The sequence below is a fragment of the Carcharhinus amblyrhynchos genome, chromosome 6, assembly GCF_965287045.1.
Source record: "Carcharhinus amblyrhynchos chromosome 6, sCarAmb.v2.hapA, whole genome shotgun sequence".
In the NCBI taxonomy this organism is placed as follows: Eukaryota; Metazoa; Chordata; class Chondrichthyes; order Carcharhiniformes; family Carcharhinidae; genus Carcharhinus; species Carcharhinus amblyrhynchos.
The window spans coordinates 103198399-103221206 of NC_137329.1; the positions used below are offsets into that span (position 1 = coordinate 103198399).

A 22808-nucleotide genomic window follows, 5' to 3' on the forward strand; every position below is an offset into this window, starting at 1 on the left:
TATTATCCTCTGACAAATCAAGGTGTCAGAGGATAATATGTTTATAAATGTCTCACCTATCAAGTTTGGCTGCAAGGGATTTACGTAGTTTTAATTCCTCTGAATACAAATCCTTATATCTTTCAAGTTCCAACTCCGCAGATTCTTTCAGATTCATGCTGTCTTGTTGTGAACTTCTAAGATTACTCAGCTCTGATTCCAGATCTTTAATTTTCTGCTCCAACTGGATTCTAACTGTACTTTCATTTGTGGCTCTTAATTGTTCCAAAGCTTCTTGGGAGGCCTGTTGTGTCTTAACATGCAAGAATGAAAAAAAATTACTATTGCATTGGGACAAAATAATTTCAAATCACACATTCTTTGAAAGTGACTAACATATATGTCACACTGCACTAAATAAACAGTAAAAACTTGAGTTGAGTTATCAGTCACCATATGAGGGCAGATTACACAAATTAAGCATATATTTTACAGATTTGCTGCATCTTCAAGGTTGGTTTCTGTTGCAAGATAGTCCTAGCGTCTCTTAAGATGGTGCACTACATGGAAATTTGCTCTTTCACCGTACTATTTTTTGTGTTCATATTAAAATGCATTTGTGCCAGTTCCAGTCTGAAGTGCAACAGTCTTAGGTATGCTGTGAATGGAGTAAGGGGCCTTGTGATTAACAGTTGTCCTTTTACTGTGACATTTTCATTGGAAATAACATAGGTTGCCTAAGTATTCCTGTTCTCTCCAATGGGACGAAAACCAATTGTTAGACCATATTGTTAAAGATAAAGAAGTTAAAAAACTAACATTAAACCAAGCCACTTACCATAGAATCCCTGCAGTGCAGAAAAAGGCCATCTGGCAATTGATCCTGTACAGAGTTCTGAAAGAGCATCTCACCGAGGCCCTTCCCTTTGTCCTATCTCCGTAACCCTGTGCACTTATCCTGGTTAATCCACTTAACCTTCACATCTTTGAACACTAAGGGATCATTTAGCACACCCAATCCACTTAACCTGCTCATCTTTGGACAGTGGGAGGAAACTGGAGCACCTGAAGGAAATCCACCTAGACATGGGGAAAACACAGACAGCCACCCAAGGCCGAATCAAACTATGGTCCCTCGCGCTGTGAGCAGCAGTACTAACCTCTGTGCCACCATGCCGCCCTTACGTTAGAAGCAAAACTAATTCAAAGAATTGCATGGTAGCTGAAATCATTTCAGGCAGGAGATATGTAACTTTCAGGCCCATGGAAACAGATTTCTTTAAAAAGTCAAACATACCCAAGATTTTTTGGTTTTACAGGAACCTACAAGCGGTCCAGTTCAGCAGGCTAAGCATATATTGGTCCAGATTTTGCTACGAGTGGTGACTGAATGGCACCTGATGTTTGTTCAACTTCCATTTGTCCAAATATTCTATGGGGTTTTGCAATAGCAACTGTCAACAGTGGGATGGCCAACTGTTAGTTCACTCTACAGGATAACTGAGACCAGTATGAACCAGGCAAACAACTGTACATTTTAAACAACCATATTGAAGAATTATTAATGAGTAGCATAGAGTCTGAACCAAAAAGTGATTTCAATCTGAATTTAGGTGCAGAAATAATGCAGGAAAAAAAGATAGAATTAAGAGAGACAGATTAAAAAGGACAAAGAAAATGTAAAAAAAATTAAAAATTTAATCCACATAAAGTTACTTTTCTCAAACTGTGGCAAATTTTTATACTTAGCAATGTCTTTATCAAATTGATAAACACCTTCTTGTTTATTATTCAGGCATCATTTGTTCTTACATGTTTAAAATTATGTGTATCTCTCACCTGTAAGAATAAATTGACTTCTTCTAGTTTCTGCTTGATTTCCTTACGAGCATGTTCCTCTATCTCCCTTTTGTATTGTTCTATTTGACTGTAGTTTGTCACATTAGTTTCGATCTGATGTTTCAGACTAGCTACTTCTTCCTCCAGCTGCCATTTTCTTTTCTCGAGCCGATCTTGGCTCTTCTGTAAAATTTTCATTGGCGTGACCTGTGCAGAGAGTTCCTGATTGGTTGATTCCAAACGTCTACATTTTGCTGATTCTGCCTCCAGTTGCTGGGATAATTCATCATTCTGAGAGGTATGGGGAAATTGGATTACAAACAGTTTGAACGTATCTTTCATCACATTTACTAAATTGGACAGTCTCACATTTAAGGATTATCAGCACATAAACCACATCCTGTTGTTCCTGCTTAATTTTTGGTAGGTTAAAAATCTGATAAATGACATTCAATTTAATGTATCTAGGTGCGGTTCTGGAAGCAGGTAGCTGTGGCCTAAACTACAGGATTTTATTCTGGGGCTGCTTCTGTTAACTAAGTACATCAACAAAGTGGATAAATGGTTATATTAGAGAATGGTGTCTATATTTCAAAAATAGGAGCCATTTTGAGGACCATACACAGATATTGAAACAAAGATTGCATGGGAAATTAGTAGCTGAGCGCCAGTTTTTCTGATGCTAATTCAGGGATAAATATTGATGAGGATACTGGAAATACTTCTCCATTCTTCTTCTAAATAGCGCCACAAGGTATTTTACACCTGAGAGGGGTGATAGGTCCTCGGTTCAATATCTGATCCTAAAAAGGGCACCATCAACAATGCAGAATTACTTGTTCCAAGACTGTAATTTCTAATCAATTACACAGGATTTCCTGTTTTATCCAAAAATAATAATAATATTTTGATCTAGATTAAGGAGACGTTGTAGACAAGATTGGCATCGTCTACCTGTCACAATTTTTTGTGGGGAAAGCAAGCTTCCTGATCCAAGAGTTTTCCAACCCACTTTTTGAGTTATAGGAAGTGAGGAGGACAATCTTGAGTGACTCCACTGATTTAGTTTTAACTTTGTGGCTAGGGATTTATAAAATAGAAGCTGTTTGTGTGAATTTGTACACTACTCCATGGCATAGCATCTTGTGGCATCAGTACAAGGCATCATATGTGTAATAGTATTGCACCATTAAATGCAGTATATAAAATGGTCTCACCTTTATCTTCAGTCTGCTAATGGTGGCTTCAATTTCAGAGTGTCCATGGTCCAGTTCTTGAATACCACCGATTTGGGTGACAAACTGTCCACTATCATATTCCTTTAGCTTCTTTTTGGTGGTCTTTAACAGCGTCTTCATCCTGTATAACAAATATGGTCACCTGTGCTAATATCTATCCACAATTGTTGGTTTTTAATTATTTTAGATTGTTTCAACACATCTTTTACTAGAGATTAAACTCCACATAATTCAAGTGTTATTGGTTCTAATCTCAAGTATATATAATAATCAGATGGCATGGTGGCACACTGATTAGCACTGCTGTCTGTGTCAGGGACCCAGGTTTAATGTCTGTGGAGTTTGCACATTCTCCCTGTGCCTTTGTGCATTTACTCTGGGTGCTGTGGTTTCCTCCCACAGTCCAAAGGTGTGTGGGTTAAGTTAACTGGCTATGCTATATTGCCCCTTAGCGTAAGGGGACTATCAGAGTAAATACGTGAGTTATGGATGGAATTATTGTCAGTGCAGTCTTGATGGGCTGAATGGCCTCCTTCTGCTTTGTAGGGATTCAATGATTCTAATATCAGTAGCCCTCAAAACAGAAACAGTGGACTGAATTTTAACTTTAAGTAAATGGCTTTGAGTTAAAAAGTACACTGAAAGGTCTTTTTCAAATATAGGTATATAAATCAAATCATATACAAGGAAAGTGGCAGCAATGAAAGGGAGTAGGAGTGAGTGGAGAAAGGTGGGAAAGGTGGTGTTGAGGTAAAGGGAATCCTTCCCACCTTTATCATAGAAGGTTTGAATAAGAGGCAGACTTCCTGCAATAAGTGAGACAAGCTGGTATATTTTACAAAAATTAGCAATATTTATTATTTAAATAATACCTGTATCCCAATTTCGTACGAAAATGCCCCTTGAAAATATCCTACTCCACATTAAGGCAGGCCAACTTCTGCTTTGAGCTGATAGGTGACACAAACCTTTTAAAAATACATAACCAACTTTACATGATTCTTAATCTCACAAGTATCCTAGCCTGGATGTAAGTGCTCAAGTTAGATAAGGGGATAAGCAATCTAATGGCTATTTGAATTTCAGTAAGAAGTCTCACAACACCAGGCTAAAGTCCAACAGGTTTATTTGGTAGCAAAAGCCACTAGCTTTCGGAGCGCTTGCTACTCCTTCATCAGGTGAGTGGGAGTTCTGTTCACAAAAAGGCTATATAAAGACACAAACTCAATTTACAAAATAACGGTTGGAACATGAGTCTTTACAGGTACAGATAATGTGAATGGTGAGAGCATTAAGCACAGGTTAAAGAGATGTGTATTGTCTCCAGACAGGACAGTTAGTCAGATTTTGCAAGTCCAGGCAAGTCATGAGGGTTACACATAGTGTGGCATAAACCCATGATCCCGGTTGAGGCTGTCTTCATGTGTGCGGAACTTGGCTATCAGTCTCTGCTCAGTGGCTCTGTGCTGTTGTGTCTCGTGAAGGCTGCCGTGGAGAACACTTACCCGAAGATCAGAGGCCGAATGCCTGTGACCGCTGAAGTGTTCCCCAACAGGAAGATAACACTCTTGCCTGGTGATTGTCCAGTGGTGTTCATTCATTCACTGTTGTAACGTTTGCATGGTCTCCCTAATGTACCATGCCTCGGGACATCCTTCCTTGCAGCATATCAGGTAGACAACATTGGCTGAGTTGCAAGAATATGTACCGTGTACCTGGTGGATGATGTTCTCACGTGGGATGATGGCATCTGTGTCGATAATCTGGAACATCGTGCAGAGGTTGCTGTGCAGGGCTGTGTGGTGTTGTGGTCACTGTTCTCCTAAAGACTGGGTAGTTTGCTGCTGACAATGGTCTGTTTGAGGTTGTGCGGTTTGAAGACAAGAAGTGGGGGTGTGGGGATGGCCTTGGCGAGATGTTCATCAATGACATGCTGAAGGCTCCGGAGAAAATATCGTAGCTTCCCCGCTTTGGGGAAGTACTGGACGATGAAGGGTACTCTGTCCGCTGTGTCCCGTGTTTGACTTCTGAGGAGGTTGGTGCGGTTTTTCGCTGTGGTGTGTTGGAACTGTCAATCGATGAGTCAAGTGCCATATTCTGTTCTTATGAGGGCATCTTTCAGCATCTGGAGGTGTCCGTTACGATCCTCCTCATCTAAGCGGATCCTGTATATACAGAGGGCTTGTCCATAGCGGATGGCTTCTTTAGTGTGTTTAGGGTGGAAGCTGGATAAGTGGAGCATCGTGAGGTTATCTGTGGGCTTGCTGTACAGTGAACTGCTGTGGTGACTGTCCTTGATGGAGATGTGTATGTCCAAGAATGCAATCGATTCTGGAAAGTAGTCCCTGGTGAGTCTGATGGCTCACCAGGGATTACTTGTTGTTTCAATGTTTGTTTACCATGAGTCCAAAAGAAAATGTCATCGACATATCTGGTGTATAGCATCGGTTGAAAGTCCTGTGCGGTGAAGAAGTCTTGTTTGAACCTGAAGATGTTGGCATATTGAGGTAAAAATTTGGTTGCCATGGCTGTTCCATGTGTCTGGATGAAGAACTGGTTGTTGAAGGTGAAGACATTATGGTTCAGGGTGAAGTGGATGAGTTGTAAAATTGTATGTGGAGACTGGCAGTTGTTGGCATTGAGTACTGGAGCAGTTGCAGCAATGCCATCATCATGGGGGATGCTGGTGTAGAGTGCCGAGACATCCATTGGTGATGAGGAGTACTCCTGGTTCAACTGCTCCATGTGTGCTGAGTTTCTGTAGAAAGTCGTAGTGTTGTGATAAAAGCTGGGGGCTCTTTGTACAATGGGTTTCAGGATGCCCTTGACTTAGCCGGAGAGGTTCTTGCACAGGATGCCATTGCTCGATATGATGGGATGGCCGGGTATGTTTGCCTTGTGTATCTTTGAGAGGCAGTAGAGATCTCTAACACGGAGAGTATGTGGGATGAGAGTACAGAGGGTGCTCGAAAGGTCCGGATCAAAGGTCTTGACCAGTCTGTTGAGTTGACGGGTGTGTTCTTTAGTCATAAGAACAGGATATGGCACTCGACTCATTGATCAACAGTTCCGATGCGCCATAGCGAAAAACCGCACCGACCTCCTCAGAAGACAAACATGGGACACTGCGGACAAAGTACCCTTCGTTGTCCAGTACTTCCCCAGAGCAGAGAAGCTACGACATCTTCTCCGGAGCCTTCAACACGTCATTGATGAAGACAAACACCTCACCAAGACTACCCCCACACCAACTTCTTGCCTTCAAACAACTGCACAACCTCAACCAGACCACTGTACAGCAAATTACCCAGCCTTCAGGAGAACAGTGACCAGAACACCACACAACCCTGCCACAGCAACCTCTGCAAAATGTGCCAGATCACTGACACGGATGCCATCATCTCACATGAGAACATCAACCACCAGGTACACGTTACATACTCTTGCAACTTGGCCAATGTTGTCTACCTGATACGCTGCAGGAAAGGATGTCACAAGGCATGGTACATTGGGGAGATCATGCAGATGCTACGACAGCAGATGAATGAACACCACTTGACTATCACCAGGCAAGAGTGTTCTCTTCCTGTTGGGGAACACTTCAGCGGTCACGGGCATTCGGCCTCTGATCTTTGGGTAAGCGTTCTCCAAGGCTGCCTTCATGACACACGACAGTGCAGAGTTGCTGAGCAGAGACTGATAGCCATGTTCCACACACGAGGACAGCCTCAACTGGAACCTTGGGTTCACGTCATACTATCTGTAACCCCCGTGACTTGCCTGGACTTGCAAAATCTCACTAACTGTCCTGCCTGGAGATAATACACATCTCTTTAACCTGTGCTTAACGCTCTCTCCACTCACATTGTGTGTACCTGTGAGACTTGATTACCTGTAAAGAGTCGCATTCCAACCATTATTTTGTAAATTGAGTTTGTGTCTTTATATGCCCTGTTTGTGAGCAGAACTCCTACTCATCTGACGAAGGAGCAGCAAGTGCTCCAAAAGCTAGTAGCTTTTGCTACCAAATAAACCTGTTGGACTTTAAACTAGTGTTGAGAGACTTCTTACTGTGTTTACCCCAGTCCAATGCCGACCTCTCCACATCATGACTGCTATTTGAATTTCTCTAGACAACTGGTGATAACTTGATTTTCTGTGGCATTATAGCAAATTGAAAAATAAACTTCGGGGATATGATGCCAGGCCATATGGAATTTATTAGCAGTGTTATAAATGCTGGACTTTGTATAACAATTATGTTTTAGGTTGTCTCCTTCAATGTAAAATGGAGTAGTCTGGAGAAGGGTCTGTGACCTGTGAAATCTGCCTGGAGACACGACAATATGACCTGTGTTTTTTCACTTTTTCTGTGTATGGCAACTTTTATGTCCAGTGTCCATTAGCTTTGGACACTCTACCTCCTGTTTCCTCCAAAAGGAAGGTGCCCAATTTGAATCTGATCTCTTTCCTGAATGTCCTTCATTGCTCTGTTATCTCTTTATCCTGCAACTGACTTTTCCACTCCGCTTGTGATAGTAATTTCACTGACATTAGTTCTTTTTCAGTTGAGCATTTTTATCTCTGCAATTTTCCTCTTTCCTTAATCACTCTAACCCAAATTATGTTATGGTCACTGTAGCTGCTAGATGATCTCCTACTGTCATGCATGCATTTGCCCTACTTCATTGCCCAGATCCCGATCCGACACTGCTTCCTTCCTTTTTAAATTTGAGGCACACAGATCAAGAAAGTTCTGTACAAGAGTCGAAAGAAGTGCTAAGATTCTGCATAAGACATGAGATCTGAATTTTAGGAGCTTTGAGTGTTGGAGGTCAAGTTGAGGAGATTCAAACAGATGGGTAAAATTATTAATTATATATAATTGTGACAGAAAAGTGTATCAGAAATGATGATAAAAGTTCAGAAAAAAGTGGCATCATTTATACAAATCATTTTTTAAAAACAGTCCAAATATATTGCAGAATTAAAATATCATACCGGTTTAATTCTTTCTGAAGCTCACTGTTTCTTTTCATTTCCTGAGCTAGTCTGGTTTCTACTGATCGCTTAAACTCGGCAAGCTTCTTTACTTTTTTCCTTTCGATTTCAACCTTTAAAAATAACATATTTCTTTTTACTAGTATAGAAAGATATTTATGCATTACAATTAAATAATAAAGATGGACACAAGCGGAATAAATCAGTAATTAACAAATACATTAAGAATTCCTCCCTATATTTTATCATGTATACTTAGATTTGATTTATGAGGTTTAATTTTGTCATTGGCCATACATGTCTGTGCAAAAACTATTTTGCCAATTGATGTTAACATGAGCATTAATGAGAACATTAAACTATTCAATATATAATTTTTCAACAAAATACAGTATTTTTCTGTATTATGCACTCCCATTGCAGCTCTTAATGTCATTCAGTAGTGAACAATTTTTGTAAGACGTGTCATATAACAGTCATTATGGGATATGTAATGGGCTATAACAAATTTCCAGCTAATTGTTATTCTTTTCATAATAGGACTAGATGCTTGCAATTGCAGAAACTTAAGCTTCATTGGCACAGATTTTGCAGCCAGTGGCAAATAAACTTCAATACATTGACAGTTGCCTAGATTTTTGATGGTCTTTTCTGCTGGAATTTGTGGTGGTCAGAAATCTGAAAGAGTGTAGTGCTCTTTACAGGAGATCTGGGACCTGTGTGAACAGGGCATGCAAGGATGAATCTCCTTAACCAAGTTTGAACTAAGTGGCAGGTCAAAGGATTATATGAAACTGAATTGCACTCACTACCAATCCACTTCCAGTTTTAATGAAGGCAGAGTGGGGTTTCTGGCTCACAACATTTTCTGGCTCATATCAATCAATGATTTCAAATCTAATTTTAGGCAGTGGGCCTTGAGAAACCTAGAAACTAAGGGAAGGCAAGGAAAGCTGCTGATCTAGGTACAAGTGCCTTTCCTCCTACCTGCTGGATCTAATGCACCTGCTTTACCAACATCTTGGATCGGAGATCCAGCCCCTCCTCACAGACGCAACTTCTTCCTGAGGCCTTCAATTGCACCCTAAGGCTGTAATTCCCTAATATCTCCCCATCCAACTTGAATCTCGCCTTCAGCTTGCTCTCTTCACCAGCATCCAATCCCTCCTTTGCTCTTCTGCACACCTTGTCTCTGGCCTAGTGCCAAAGATCTATCTGTCCAACAACCAGCCTCTCAATTTGGTTGGCTGCAGATGGGAAACAAAATCAAAATATCAGGTCCAGTCATTAAATTCAGCAGGAACTGAGGTTAAATGCATTCTCCCAGATTTACTAATCTCAATTCAACACCTTTCACCCCCAACTTCAGATTAAAAAGTCACCTTGCAGTGTCTGAAAAAGAAAGCATACTTAGCTGAATGTCAAATGGTGCAGAGAAAGGAAAATAAATAGAGGGAAGTAAAGATGGGATTCAGACAGAGACAGACAAAGAGATAGGAACTCGTAAAAGAAAAGTAAATCTACAATAACCAAAACATGAAGAAATGAGACTCAACATTTGTAAAAATTAGTTTTCAGAGAACATGTTTGGCTGCAATTAAGACTTAGCTATCACACTACGGAACACTCACTTAAGACTGGAATAAACAAGTCCTAACCTTTTCTAGCATATTTAGTAGGTATCTATCATCTAAGTAACCCAACTCCACATTGTTGCATATATTTCAATCCTGAATCTCTGGGGAAGGAATCAGTGTCGCGCAGCTTCTGGTAAGCCACGGAAGCTTGGTAAGCAACGTCTTGATTTCCATGTTTAACTACACACTTGTGGTTGTTCAAGTTGCTCGTCTGACTTACTCTTTAATAGCACTGATGACTTACCATTATTTTTGCTACAAAACACTTGCAATATTTTGGTGTATTTTTAAGACAATGCTGAGCAATTAGGAGCTGTCAATTTAAAAGTTATCAAGTCATCCTGCAATGAAGTAGTTGGTGATCTTTTTAATCTATTATACAGATTTCTATAGTATTTATTCTACTAAATAGCTACTATTTAGTAGCTTGAAATAATTCCAAGAGTTCCATATATTTAAGTGTGGAACATTGTAGATATATGTTATACAATTACATGTGCTGGAATGAAAATTATTTGAAAAGTATTTTTAAAAATTTGTTTTATGTTTGACAAATTTTGATTAACAATCAGTTTTCCAGCTCCATCTTTGTTTATGCCACATGAAATGTTGTTCAAAATGTGAAAATGCTTTATACTATTAAAACTCGTAATTGGGAGTATAACCATAAAGAAAAATTTTGTTCTGGAAACAATGCAACCAAAGAAGGCACTTCATATGAGACCACTTGACCAATAATAAGATGGATTAATCAATAAATAAATAAATTCAGGGCCACATGAGAGAAACTGATAGACGCAGAGGTCATGTCAGATTGATTGGTGGTTATAGAAAGAACAGGCACATAAATTTGTGACTATTGCCATTGCGGAGGATAAGCACAAATGGTCCATTTGGCTTGCTTCTGTCTGGTGATTTCTATAGAATTTTATGGATCCATTTTCTGGGAAGTGATGTCTCTACCCACATATGGCATAGCTTGGTGATTAGAAATATATTGCTACTGTATTGTGCTGCAAGAAAACAAACTTGTCAACTCATTGGCCATCTTGTCATGATCAATCACAGCTGAGTAAAGTTGCCTGAGTTGCACCATCATTAGTACTTGTTTATTTTTGTTACATCATGAAGGAAAATAATCAGACTTAATTTTATAGACTATGTGCAAAGTAGTTACACCAAACGAGAAGAGCAATATATCACAAACTATTTGTTCACACTGTTTTTACCTGGCCTGCCAGGTCATCTTTTTCTCTATTCAGCTGAGAAAGTCGAAGTCCAAGCTTAGATCGCGTTTTCAATTCCTCCTCCCACAGTTGATGAGAATCTTTTGCACTTTGTGACAACATTGTTTGCTTTTGTACCTAAACAAATATGCATAAAAGAAAAATATTTTGTTCTCCATAAAGATTAGGATCATTAGTTCATTAAATAATGCAGATGATTCTTCACTTGCCTGCATTAAAATAGTCATTTCACAGAATAAAATGGAAAAATTCAAGATATTCTTATGCATATTTTCCTATAAATATCTGAATAAAAAAATTAGATATGGCACAGCAACTAGATTAGTATAGGTAGGGTATAATTATTCTAGATGATAAATAAAATCAATCACTTAATTGTTAGTTTGATAAAGAGATAATAATGTGCTGTGCCATTTTGGTTGCTGGGTTATAAACATCAAAACGAGATTACATTGTAATGGAAATATCAGACCTCTTGACCAAGTTGATCTTCCAAGTTAACCTTTACTCCTTGTAAACTTGTTATCAAGTCTTCTAGACGAGCACGCACCTGTTGAAATAACATTGGAATAGTCACAGAATTGTTATGGTACAGGAGGCGGCCATTTCGCTCACTGTGTCTGCACCAGCTCTCCAAATGAGCATTATGCCCTTGTGCCATTCTCCTGCCTTTTCCATGTACCCTCCCACATTGTTTCTATTCAAATAATCACTTAATGCTGACTTGAATGCCTTGATTGAATCTGCCTCCACCATACTTCCACAGGCAGTGCATTCCAGACCTGACCCACTTGCTTTATGAGAAAGATTTTTCTCACATTGCATTTGCTTCTTTTGTAAATCATCTTCAAGATGTGCCCTCTTGTATTTGATCCTTTTACAAGTGGGAACAGCACCCCCCACCCATCTACCCTGTTTAGCTGCCCTCATAATTTTGAACACCTCTTTTCAATCTTTTAGTCTCCCTTCTCCCAATTTCTTCAATCTAACTTCATAACAGAAATTTATCATCTGTAGAACCACTCTTGTAAACCTCTTCTGAGCTCTCTCCAACGCGTTCCCATCCTTCAAAAATGTGGTGCCCTGAACCTTACAAAATACTGAACCTAAGTCGAACTATTATATAAATTCAGCATTACTTTCTTGCTGTTGTGCTGTGTGCTTCTATTAATAAAGCCCAGGAGATTGTATACTTTATTAACTGCTTGCTCCACCTTCAATGACCGATACTCTCATACACCCAGGTCCCTGACCTCCTACCTCCCTCTGTTTAGTTGCACCCCTTTTTTTGAATTCTCTCTCCACATTCTTCCTACCAAAATGCATCATTTCACACGTCCCTGCCTTGAACTTCACCAGCCATCTACCTTCCCACTCTTCCAACTTGTTTATGTCCTTTTGAAGGTCGACACTGCCCCCAGTTTACAGTGTTTTCAAGATCTATATCTGCAAATGTTTAAATTGTCCCCTGCACACCAAGATCTAGATCATTAATACACATATTAGGAAAACCCAAGGGTCCCAATATCCAACCCTGGGGAACTCCACTACAAACCTTCCTCCAAACCAAAACATATCCATTGACCATTATTCTTTTCCAATGCCTTAGCCCAGTAAGAAGTCTCACAACACCAGATTGAAGTCCAACAAGTTTATTTGGCATCACTGTCTCTTAAGTGTTCCCCATTGACACTTGACTTACTTGGACCCATCTGTAATGGTTCAGGACAGAAATTCCAAAGTGTTTTATGGACCCCTTCTGCCATAAGAATGAGAGGTTTCACTCCACGTATGATTGAAATGATGCATTAGGGAGCTTTTATCAAATGACCCACTGGGGAGCTTTTAGCAATAACTCCTATCAATTACAAACAACACCAAAACAACCATGATAATGCATAACCCTTAATGAATACAGGAGCTGTCCCAATCAATCCAATCCCAAAAACAAGATCTTTCAAACATGTTTGATACAATATAGACTGATGCTCACATGACACGGGAATTGAATCTTTTGGATGAAATCTGCAGTTCCCTGGATAGACTCAGAACAGCTTAAAGTCAGAACAGCTTCCCAAAACACCAGAGATTTTAGGCAACCACCACCAGATTCCCCCCCCCCACCTTTAAGAAAAGCCTTGTTTTCAGCTAACCAGCAGAATTTCCAAAAGAGAGAGAGAGACTTCTTTTCAGCTTGCAGTCCCATCTAAAACCCAACTCTAACAGCAGCTCAAACTGAAAATGAAAGAACTCCTGTCACCTGATCTACTAACCAGTTATTTCTCCTAACAATGCAGACTCATAAACATCCCAATAAAAATAAACAAACAAAAGGACATCTCCAGTCAAGCTGGCAACAATGACATCAGCTAAGGCTGTGAGCTGAGAAACATGGAAGCTGTGAGAGCTGCAGAGATCATGATTAAAACTAATGTCACACACCTAATTTCAAACAACCAGGTCTAACAATGAATCCTCCCTTCTTGGTCTGGATACATACTGCAGTAGGAAGTTCTCCTGAGCATAATCTATGAATGCTTGTCCCTCTCCAATCTTTACACTATCACAGTACCAATCTATATTCAGGTAATTAAAGTCCCCCATTATAACTATGCTATAATGTTTGCATCACTCTATAACTTCCTTACAGGTTTGTTCCTCGACATCCCTCCCAAAAGTTGGCAGGCTATAGACAACACTGAGAAACACAATTACAACCTCTATGTTCCTTAGCTCCAGCCAAATTGATTCCAACCTTGAATTCTCTGGGATGTCCCATTTCTCCAATACTGCAATGCTATCCTTAATCATTGCCCCACAACAACTCCTCCATTTCCTGCTTGATTATTATTCATTTCCAAGCAAGGGAATGAAACCTGCCAGCCTTAAATTTATGATTACTGCAAAATAACAGGATCTTAAGTAAGGACTTGATATTCAATGTGTACTAGGGACAAAAACACCTAGACCCTGAAAGTAAAACAGAAAAGAAATAAAATTATGCACTGAACATCTAATTAATGTGAATTTTCAGTGCAAGAGTAACAAGGTGGCACTCCACCCAACACATATCTCTCCACACAATATTAACATTATTACAATTATAAGGTTCTTTCTTGAGGCTTTTCTCTGTGCAGCTGATGCTCTGTGACTATAGAGCTGAAAAAGAGTATTTTATTAAGATCTTCTATCTCACTGAGAAAGCTTCAGGTCAACCTACATCCAACAATCTGCTCTGCAAACCCTGCTCATATTTTGACAGCTTGACAAATTACATTACAGCAGCTGAAACGATCCACAACATTCTAAAACAATCAATAACATTTTAACTAAAACAATCCATAACATTCTTAAAAAGTTAATTCACTCAATTTCTCAATGTTAACAGATCCTTTTAAATGTTCCAAGCCTCAGATCCGGATCCACACATTTGCCAAAATCTGAACCGTTCTTCCTGGTCTATCTGCATACCAGGTTTCACTGAAGTCAGCAAATTAGTTTCTAAGACAAGTTGTTTACAGAAAAAAAGACCACCAACATGGGTGCAAGTAATACCTCTGCCCACCATCTGCACCTTAACAAGGTTATGATGTAGAATTTTTGGGTATTTCTGTATGTTCATTTCTATTAATGCCAATATCATGAATCCTTAGGATGATTCCATCCCAGCACAAAAGGTTGTGGTGTTTGGAGGTCAATCATTGTCACTCCAGGGCATCACTGCAAGAGTTCTACAGGGTAGTGTCCTAGGCTCATTCATCTTCAGTTGCTTCATCAATGACCTTCCTTCCATCACGAAGTTGGAAGTGGGGATGTTCGCTAATGATTCCACAATGTTGGCGACTCCTCTGAAACAGAAAGTCCATGTCCAAATGCAGCAAAACCTGGACAATATCCAGGCTTGGGCTGACAAGTAGCAAGTAACATGCGTGCCACATACAAATGCCAGGAAGTGACCACCTCCAACAAGAGAGAGTCAAACCATTGCTTCTTGACATTGCTGAATCCTGGGGTTGAGGTTACTATTGACCAGAAACTCCACTGGACTAGCCATATAAAGACTGTGGCTACAAGAGCAGGTCAGGGGCTATGAATCCTGCGGCGAGTAACATATCTCCTGATGCCCCAAAGTCTGTCCACAATCTAAAGGGCACAAGTCAGTACCAACAATGTGTACCATCTACAAAATGCACTACAGGAACTCACCAAGATTCTTTAGTCAGCACATTCCAAACCCATAGCCAGTACCATCTAGAAAGACACCACCACTTGGAAGATTCCCTCCAAGCCATTCACCATCCTCATTTCTAAATATATCAATGTTCTTCACTGTTGCTTGATCAAAATCCTAGAACTCCTTCCCTAACAGTACTGTGTATATATCTACATTACATGTGCTGCAGCAGTTCAAGAAGGCAGCTCACCACTACCTTTTCAAGGGCAATAAATGTTGGCCTAACAAGCAAAGCCCACATTCCTTGAATGAAAAAAATAAAAAATTTGGGTCACATAGATCCTCTACAATGTGACAATTTCAAATTAAGAACATTTCATACATCAGTATTATAATACAATATTTTAACTTTTTACATCAGCAATCCTTGTAAACTGGGAGCTTGTGAACTTAGTGTCAAATTGCAGTTTGCTGATGCACTGCACACAACAGCCACATAGAACTAGATTCAGGCAATCAATACCCATTTCATTTATAACCTTTAAACCAGCAATCTTTGTGTCTAATAATGCTTCTGGATTGTGAGTGAAGAGACTTAGCATGCTTTCTTCTTGGATGTGCTAACTGGCTTCTAATTTTCAGCTTAAAATGTTGGCCGGCAGCAATGCAAAACAGAAAGAGAGCCAAATGGGCAAGTTTCTTATATGTAGTACATAGCCTCATGGAAACTGGGTCCCTCGAGGAACAAATTAAAACTTCAAAGGAACTCATGCAGTGTACAGACACATGGGCATATGGACACATCCTCGCACTCAAACAAACTCCCAGCTATGGGCAAATAGCTACATTTGTCTTGTGAATACCTCAGGTGAGTTGAAGGCTAAAAGAAATAAAAACTGACAAAATATCTGGAGCGAGCACAGAGGTGGACTGATTTTTAAGCATGAAATTTTTCCGGCAATTCCTGCAAACCAAGCTGGTGCTAAATGTAGTGCCTTTTACTCCTTTGCACTCAACCAAGAGGTTAAAAGAAGAACTCTGACTTTTGGGCAGCCCACTGATCCTTACATTTTGCTTAGGCTTGTATCCTGGTGTGGGGACTCCAGTATTGTTGCAGAGACGAGTTGTCGATTCCATCACTTTGATCTGGCCTGGGCCACATCAAAATCAACATACAGTAACTTAAGGACAGGAACCAAATAATAAATCAATCAATATGAATCAGGGAATGAGGAAGAAAGAAAACAAGGATTAATTTCGATGATGCCAACCTTCCCCAAGAAGCAATGAGTAAAAGGATGAGATGTAAATGAATGCCACACTCTACCTGAGGAAACTTGCTGCCAAACTGAGGATTTGCAGAAGTTCAGCAGAGTTGAACAAAAATTACAGACTGTTTACCTCTTCATATGTCAAATCAATTTCGTCATTGTAGCAAGAAGGTTCAATAATTAACCATGATCTGGAACTATTGGTTTGGAGATCAATGCAACTGCCACAAATGAATGCAGCTGCATGGAAATAGTTTCACATTGACTATAAATAGAACCATTAATACTTATAAAAGGAAACCCGCTGGCTTTTCGTATCTTTTCATGGCACCAATTTGTTGGAGAGCAATCCAAATTTATGCACACCGCACTGCATTTTCTTTTTAGTCTTTGTGAGCAATCTTCTGTTATCCGAAATCATCTTTGAATAATCTTCTGTTATCTTAAATCATCCTGAACAATCTTCAAAACGATCCTGAATCATACGTACAAGTAAAATGTAAATATGTTTTCAACAATAAGGTGTGCGGCTTCCTTTCAAAGCCAGGTTCGAAACTTACTGGCAACATACGAACTGCTGCAAACAACCAAACCCGTTTGCTCATAAGGAAGACACCACAAAGTCCTAAAGTTCCAAATCAAAATCTCATAAGATAATTGATTTAGATCTAGGATGTTTAGAAAGTGATTTGCTTCTCAATAATCTGAGAACATGTGGATTAGTTGCAAATGTGGCTTTCTTAAATCGAGACCTTAGCTCTGAAAGTTGCTTAAAACATACAGAATCCCTTGTTTAAGACATGTCCTGTGAGGTATGCTATTAGCTTACCTGAATAGAGTCAAATTGCTGGTTGCTAATGTACTGCACACAACAGCCATATAGAACTAGATTGAGGCAGTAAATACCCATTTCATTTATAACCTTTAAACCAGCAATCTTTGTGTCTAATAATGCTTCTGGATTGTGAATGAAGAGAGTTAGCGTAGACCTCTAGACTACCTTGCTGCTTCCCTTTCTTGACCCTGCTCGCTGCTTCCCTCTCCTCCTGACCTCGCTCCCCTCTCCTCCTGGTCCCGCTCGCCGCTTCCTGCCAGGGGCGGTGGAGAGAGGAGGCTGGGGGTAGTGGAGAGAGGGGGCCGGGGCCGAAGGTGCTGGGGGGGGCCGAAGGCGCTGGGGGGGGGCCGAAGGCGAGAGAGAGAAGGAAGCAGCAAGCAGGGTTGGGAGATGGAACTGGCAAGATTATGGCAGGGTGTTCTCTGGAATGTTGAGTCTAATATACATTAAATCTGTGTTAGACACTTATTACAATAAGAAGTCTCACAACACCAGGTTAAATTCCAACAGGTTTATTTGGTAGCACAAGCCACTAGCTTTTGGAGCGCTGCTCCTTCATCAGGTAAGTGTGAGTTCTGTTCACAAACAGGGCATATAAAGACACAAACTCAATTTACAAAATAATGATTGGAATGCGAGTCGAAGGTGAATGACTCGCATTCCAACCATTATTTTGTAAATTGAGTTTGTGTCTTTATATGCCCTGTTTGTGAACAGAACTCACACTTACCTGATGAAGGAGCAGCGCTCCAAAAGCTAGTGGCTTGTGCTACCAAATAAACTTGTTGGAGTTTAACCTGGTGTTGTGAGCTTTCTTACTGTGTTTACCCTAGTCCAACGCTGGCATGTCCATATTTTAGACACTTTATTGGCGTCATGATCTGCTCATTTTGCATACTTCTAGTGGGTGTTCATAACACATGTATGCCAATGCCTACACAAATATGGAACGTACTTAAGCTCACTACATAAATATGTGCCGTCAATGCAATTTTGCAGTTCTCAGGGCAATCTCTAGGCCTGAAAATTGGATGCTAATGAGCCTAATCCTTAATTTCACAGATCACTATTTGCAGTGCAACATTACCATCTGCTGACAGAAAGACTCTACTACGCAAATGGAAAAATGCCACAAGATTTAGAGAGACAACATAAAATAAGCAGGGAGATTGTTACTTAATTTGTGTTTCCGATGTGAAACCTTGACTACCATTTTTGTACTTCAGACATATCTTCATTCATTTTTCTGCCTATTATGCACAAAAAAAATCACTGGGAATATACTTCTGAATTTCACTAAAATTTGGACATAGAATGAAGAGGCAGAAAGGAAATACGACACAGTTCAATTACAGGGCTGCAGGAACTAACCTTAGTATATTCATGATGGCCATACGTTACTGCCACTGTCTCCACACTCAATTCTTTAAGCAAAAAGTCTTCTCCTCCCATCTTCAGAATTCTCGATACACCCACATCCCTCCTCATCTTCTCCAGATCATCTTCATTCCCTCTTTCAAACCTATTCCCTTGGAACTTGCAACACTCCATTCTCTCACATCCAGACTTAAAATGATCACAAACCTGTCACCTTAACTTTACAGAAGTTTAACACCAAGTGTCTGATGCCTCCTTTACCTCTGCCTGGACCATGACTGTAACACTGACCATCATTCCATTACTTCCCACCAACCTCCTCCCCCTGACTGAAGTTGTTCTTACAATGAGCGACTTTTCCTTCAACTCCATTCACTTCCTCCAAATAAGTGTTGCTTTGGGAACATGCATGGTTTCAAGTTCTGCCTGATATTTGTATAACATGTAGACTATATTTTATTCCAGTCTTATAAAGGTCTCTTTTCTCCATCTATTTTTCTGACACATTGATGATTGTGTTGGTGCCATTTATTGCTCTTGCATCAAACTGGAAAATAATGACATCACTTCTAAATTGCACTCTTCTCTTGCCTTCAACATGGTCCATCTCTGACACTTGTTTTCCTTAATTCTTCCATTTATTTCAATGGATAGGCTGACGGACAAGATATACTCTAAGTGCGTCAGCTTAACCACAGCATATTTTAAAAACACTTCATAAAAACTGGATAGTTTTTTTTACGTTTAGAAAATAATACTTTCATTGTGGGGATGCTTGTCTTGTATTATGGGACTTTCATACTTACTGATACAGTATCTTGAAGTTCTTTCTCCATCAAATCAGATTTATTTGCCTGCTGTTTTGCAATGGACTCCAATTTTGCATTTTCAATCTCCAATCTGAAACAGTGAGTAGGGGTGAGAAGTGAGTCTTATATTCTGATGCCATCATCAATTTTTAAGTTTATGAGATAAGGATGTTCAGAGTGAAACTGCAACAACTACCTGACAATTAAGTAACATTTTAGAACAAGTATTTTTCAAACTTATTTCCCGGCGACCCACTTTTACCGAAAGGTCATCCTTCACGACCTATGTCACAACGAATGTGTAACAAAGTACGATCTTTGTACTAACGTTATATGGTATACTAAACGTCGGGGGTGTCAGCTTCAGATCCACCATCCAATCTGTATGGACTATATTCTGGCACAAAGGAAATTGATGCCAGTATTTTGCAAACTCTTCTTGTCAACATATACATTCAAAATAAGTGTCTGAAATCAGACAATGCACTCATTTACTGTGCATCAGCCATCCAATGCTGTTTATTTGTGACTGTTTTCTCATTTAAGATGCACCTTCAGAATGTGGAGCTCACCAGATCAACTGCTGAGTTCTGCTTTTAGGTGGAAACTGAATAGGGCAGTTGCCAATTATCTCTCCCTCTTACCATCCCATCAATAAGATTCCCTGGTAGATGGAATATGTCATATCAATAACTATATTTTGCTGCATCCATTGAAGTCTGTGGGTAATGTGTCGATTATTCTTTCTCATGTTCTCAGCCGCAATTTAAAAAAAACCTCAGACATCAAGTCATTTTGAAATTGATTTAACAGCAAAATATTTTTATGCACACAGGGGAAAAATAATGGGGGCAATTTGCCCATCCCGCTGTGTTAATTTCTTAGCAGAGCAAGATGGGAGAATTGCCCCCATTACTTTCCAACAAACTAACAGAGACCAAATTAACAAATTAACCATTTGCCTTCCTAATTACTTGTTGAACCTCCATGCTAGGTTTTTGTGATTCATAAATGAAGGCACCCAGATCCCTCTTCCAAAGCATTCTGCAGTGTGTCTCTAGTTAAATAATATCCTGTTTTCCTATTCTTTTTGCCAAAGTGGACAGCTTCACACTTGTGCATATTATGCCCAGAATTTTACTGCCTCGCCTGCCCCAGAATCGGGGCAGGTGAGGCTCGCAGAATGGCATGCTCTGTTGGCCTTGGGTGGGCTCTTACGAGCCTCACGTGGGCGGGGCAGTAAAATTTCGGCATACATCTCAGAAAACAGCGTCTGATCAACAAGGCTTCTATTTTCAAAAGTCAAACACCTTAATGAGAAATTGTTGGACTGTGGTCGGCACCACTGCCCTTATAATTCCTTTTCAAATACCTGCAAGCAGCCTGACTCAGCAGATTTTTTTCCATGAATGTAAATTATAAAACATATAACTGGGACAATCTGGGTATAGTTAAGTTAAAAGGTTTCCAATTGTGTATTATGCAATTTTCCCCAAATTAGTGCAAAACATTGAGGAATTCCAAATGTAAATTATGTTCAATGTAATTACAGTTACTCTGATATTTTGTGCTGATTTAAAACAAAATCATGATGGAAGCTGGCTACACACACAAAACATTCAAGTCCTAAGACTAAATTAACCATCAATATCATTTTCCACTAATTACATCTATTTGCAAGCCTTTGAAGAGGCTTTTAAAAGTAACCTAATTTCTTTTAGTCATAAGGACACATCATATTTTAAAAGCTTTTACATTTCTTTAAATTTACTAAAAGACTCAACTTTTTCTAATATAGCTAATAAATGGTTCTGCGTAAGTTTTAAAATTCATTCTTAGCTCTTTCAAAATAGGGTTATTATTTTAGGTGTTGAACTAGACACTGATTAAAAATATATATATACTTTTGTGACAATATCAATATTCAGCTGTATTACTAAAACTTCACCAAGTTGTGGCTCATAAATATAACAAGCTATATCTTTTAATGGAACTAAATTTGTAAAAAATTGCATTCGCAAACCCTGTCCATGTGTGCTCATTCATGGAAGATTCAATGCCTAGTGATACATATATGTCCTGGAGCGGAATCTTGAGCAAAAACAGCACTTCTGAAAACTCATCTAACTTTCTGTGAAAATTGTACTTTGGTTGCTAATTATGTCTAAAATAGAAATGTTTGACAAAACTGTTCATTTCACTGAACAATGCAGTCACACACTAAAGTGTTTTCAATTTTATTACAAGTCTAATTGCAAATTCCTGGCAACCATAAATTACCGTTGAACATGCTCTTCAAGTTGTTTTGCAGCCTCCTTTGTCTGTGAAGAGGCTGACAAAGCTTCTTGCATTTTTCGGGAAGTTACAATCACGTCATGTTCCTTGTCATCCAGAGCATTCTGTAACTGCTGGATTTTCCTCTCTGCCTGTATGTACTCATCTTGTGTTTCTTGCAGCTATGAGGCAAATACGTACTATTTAGTACAAATATCTTAATCAGATTTTAAAAAACCTATTAAAATTTGCACTGAAGTTACAGCTATGGTATGGGGCAGCATGGGTGACAGTCTGATGGCTGCAGCACCGTCTTTAGTTTTTTGTATGTTGTATGCGTGGCTTATTCAGTTAGGTGCACAGACGCTTTGGCTACCCAAACTTTAAAACTGTTTGGGTGGCCACACTGGCGGGTTAACTTAACAGGGCTAAATGGGCTCAGTCTTTCTGGGAACCTTTGGGCTGTTTTACGGCCACACAGCTTAGAGAAAATATCTGTTGACTGCCCAACAGACAACAGTGCATTTTTGGATTGTTTGACAATAGCGTACATATTTTAATATCCATGAATTAACTACTTCAGCTATAAGATTACTTGCTCCTAACCTTTCATCAATTGGGAAATTTTAGCTTTGTTTCTTTCTGAACAGATACTGCCCAGTTTGCTGAGTACCTTTAACATTTTCTGTTTTTATTACAGGTCATCTCGTGTGTAATATTTTCCCACTTTTGCACAACAGGAAACACATTGGCTATCAGATGCGTTCGCCAGCAAACAATTTGCTGTAATTGGAATAATTATCAGACTTTGGCTATGTTAACACAAGCTAATTTGGATCACATATGATCTTTTCTTAACAAAGACACCAACAAGGAAAGATAAAGCAAACGTATATTTACATAGTGCCTTTCACATTCCAAGGACATCCCAAAAAAATGCCTTGACCAATGAAGCACTTTAAAAATGTTATAATTTTGGGCAAAGGAACAGTCGATTTGTGTCATCAAGATCCCACAAACAGAAATAAAATAAATGATCTTACAATTTATTTCTAGCACTATTTTCACAAGAGCACTGGACAACACTCCTATTTCTCCAGAGCTGATGCCTAAAATAACTCATTTAA

At 39.4% G+C, this 22808-nt stretch overlaps 1 protein-coding gene across 10 annotated transcripts in view; it reads right to left on the bottom strand.

Annotated features, from left to right (window-relative positions):
• Window positions 1–22808, bottom strand: part of ankrd26 (ankyrin repeat domain 26) — a 138907-nt gene that overhangs the window by 11514 nt on the left and 104585 nt on the right. For all 10 annotated transcript variants that reach the window (XR_013886842.1, XM_080191104.1, XM_080191110.1 and 7 more), the window contains 8 exons: window positions 21688–21863; window positions 19405–19498; window positions 11414–11491; window positions 10924–11058; window positions 8058–8170; window positions 3036–3177; window positions 1819–2109; window positions 57–292 (listed from right to left, as the gene is read on the bottom strand). Coding sequence is in view for 9 of the 10 variants with exons in the window: in XM_080191104.1 (XP_080047230.1) it covers window positions 57–292; window positions 1819–2109; window positions 3036–3177; window positions 8058–8170; window positions 10924–11058; window positions 11414–11491; window positions 19405–19498; window positions 21688–21863 (1265 nt within the window). In the remaining variant the exon portion in view is untranslated. The remainder of the gene's footprint in view (window positions 1–56; window positions 293–1818; window positions 2110–3035; window positions 3178–8057; window positions 8171–10923; window positions 11059–11413; window positions 11492–19404; window positions 19499–21687; window positions 21864–22808) is intronic.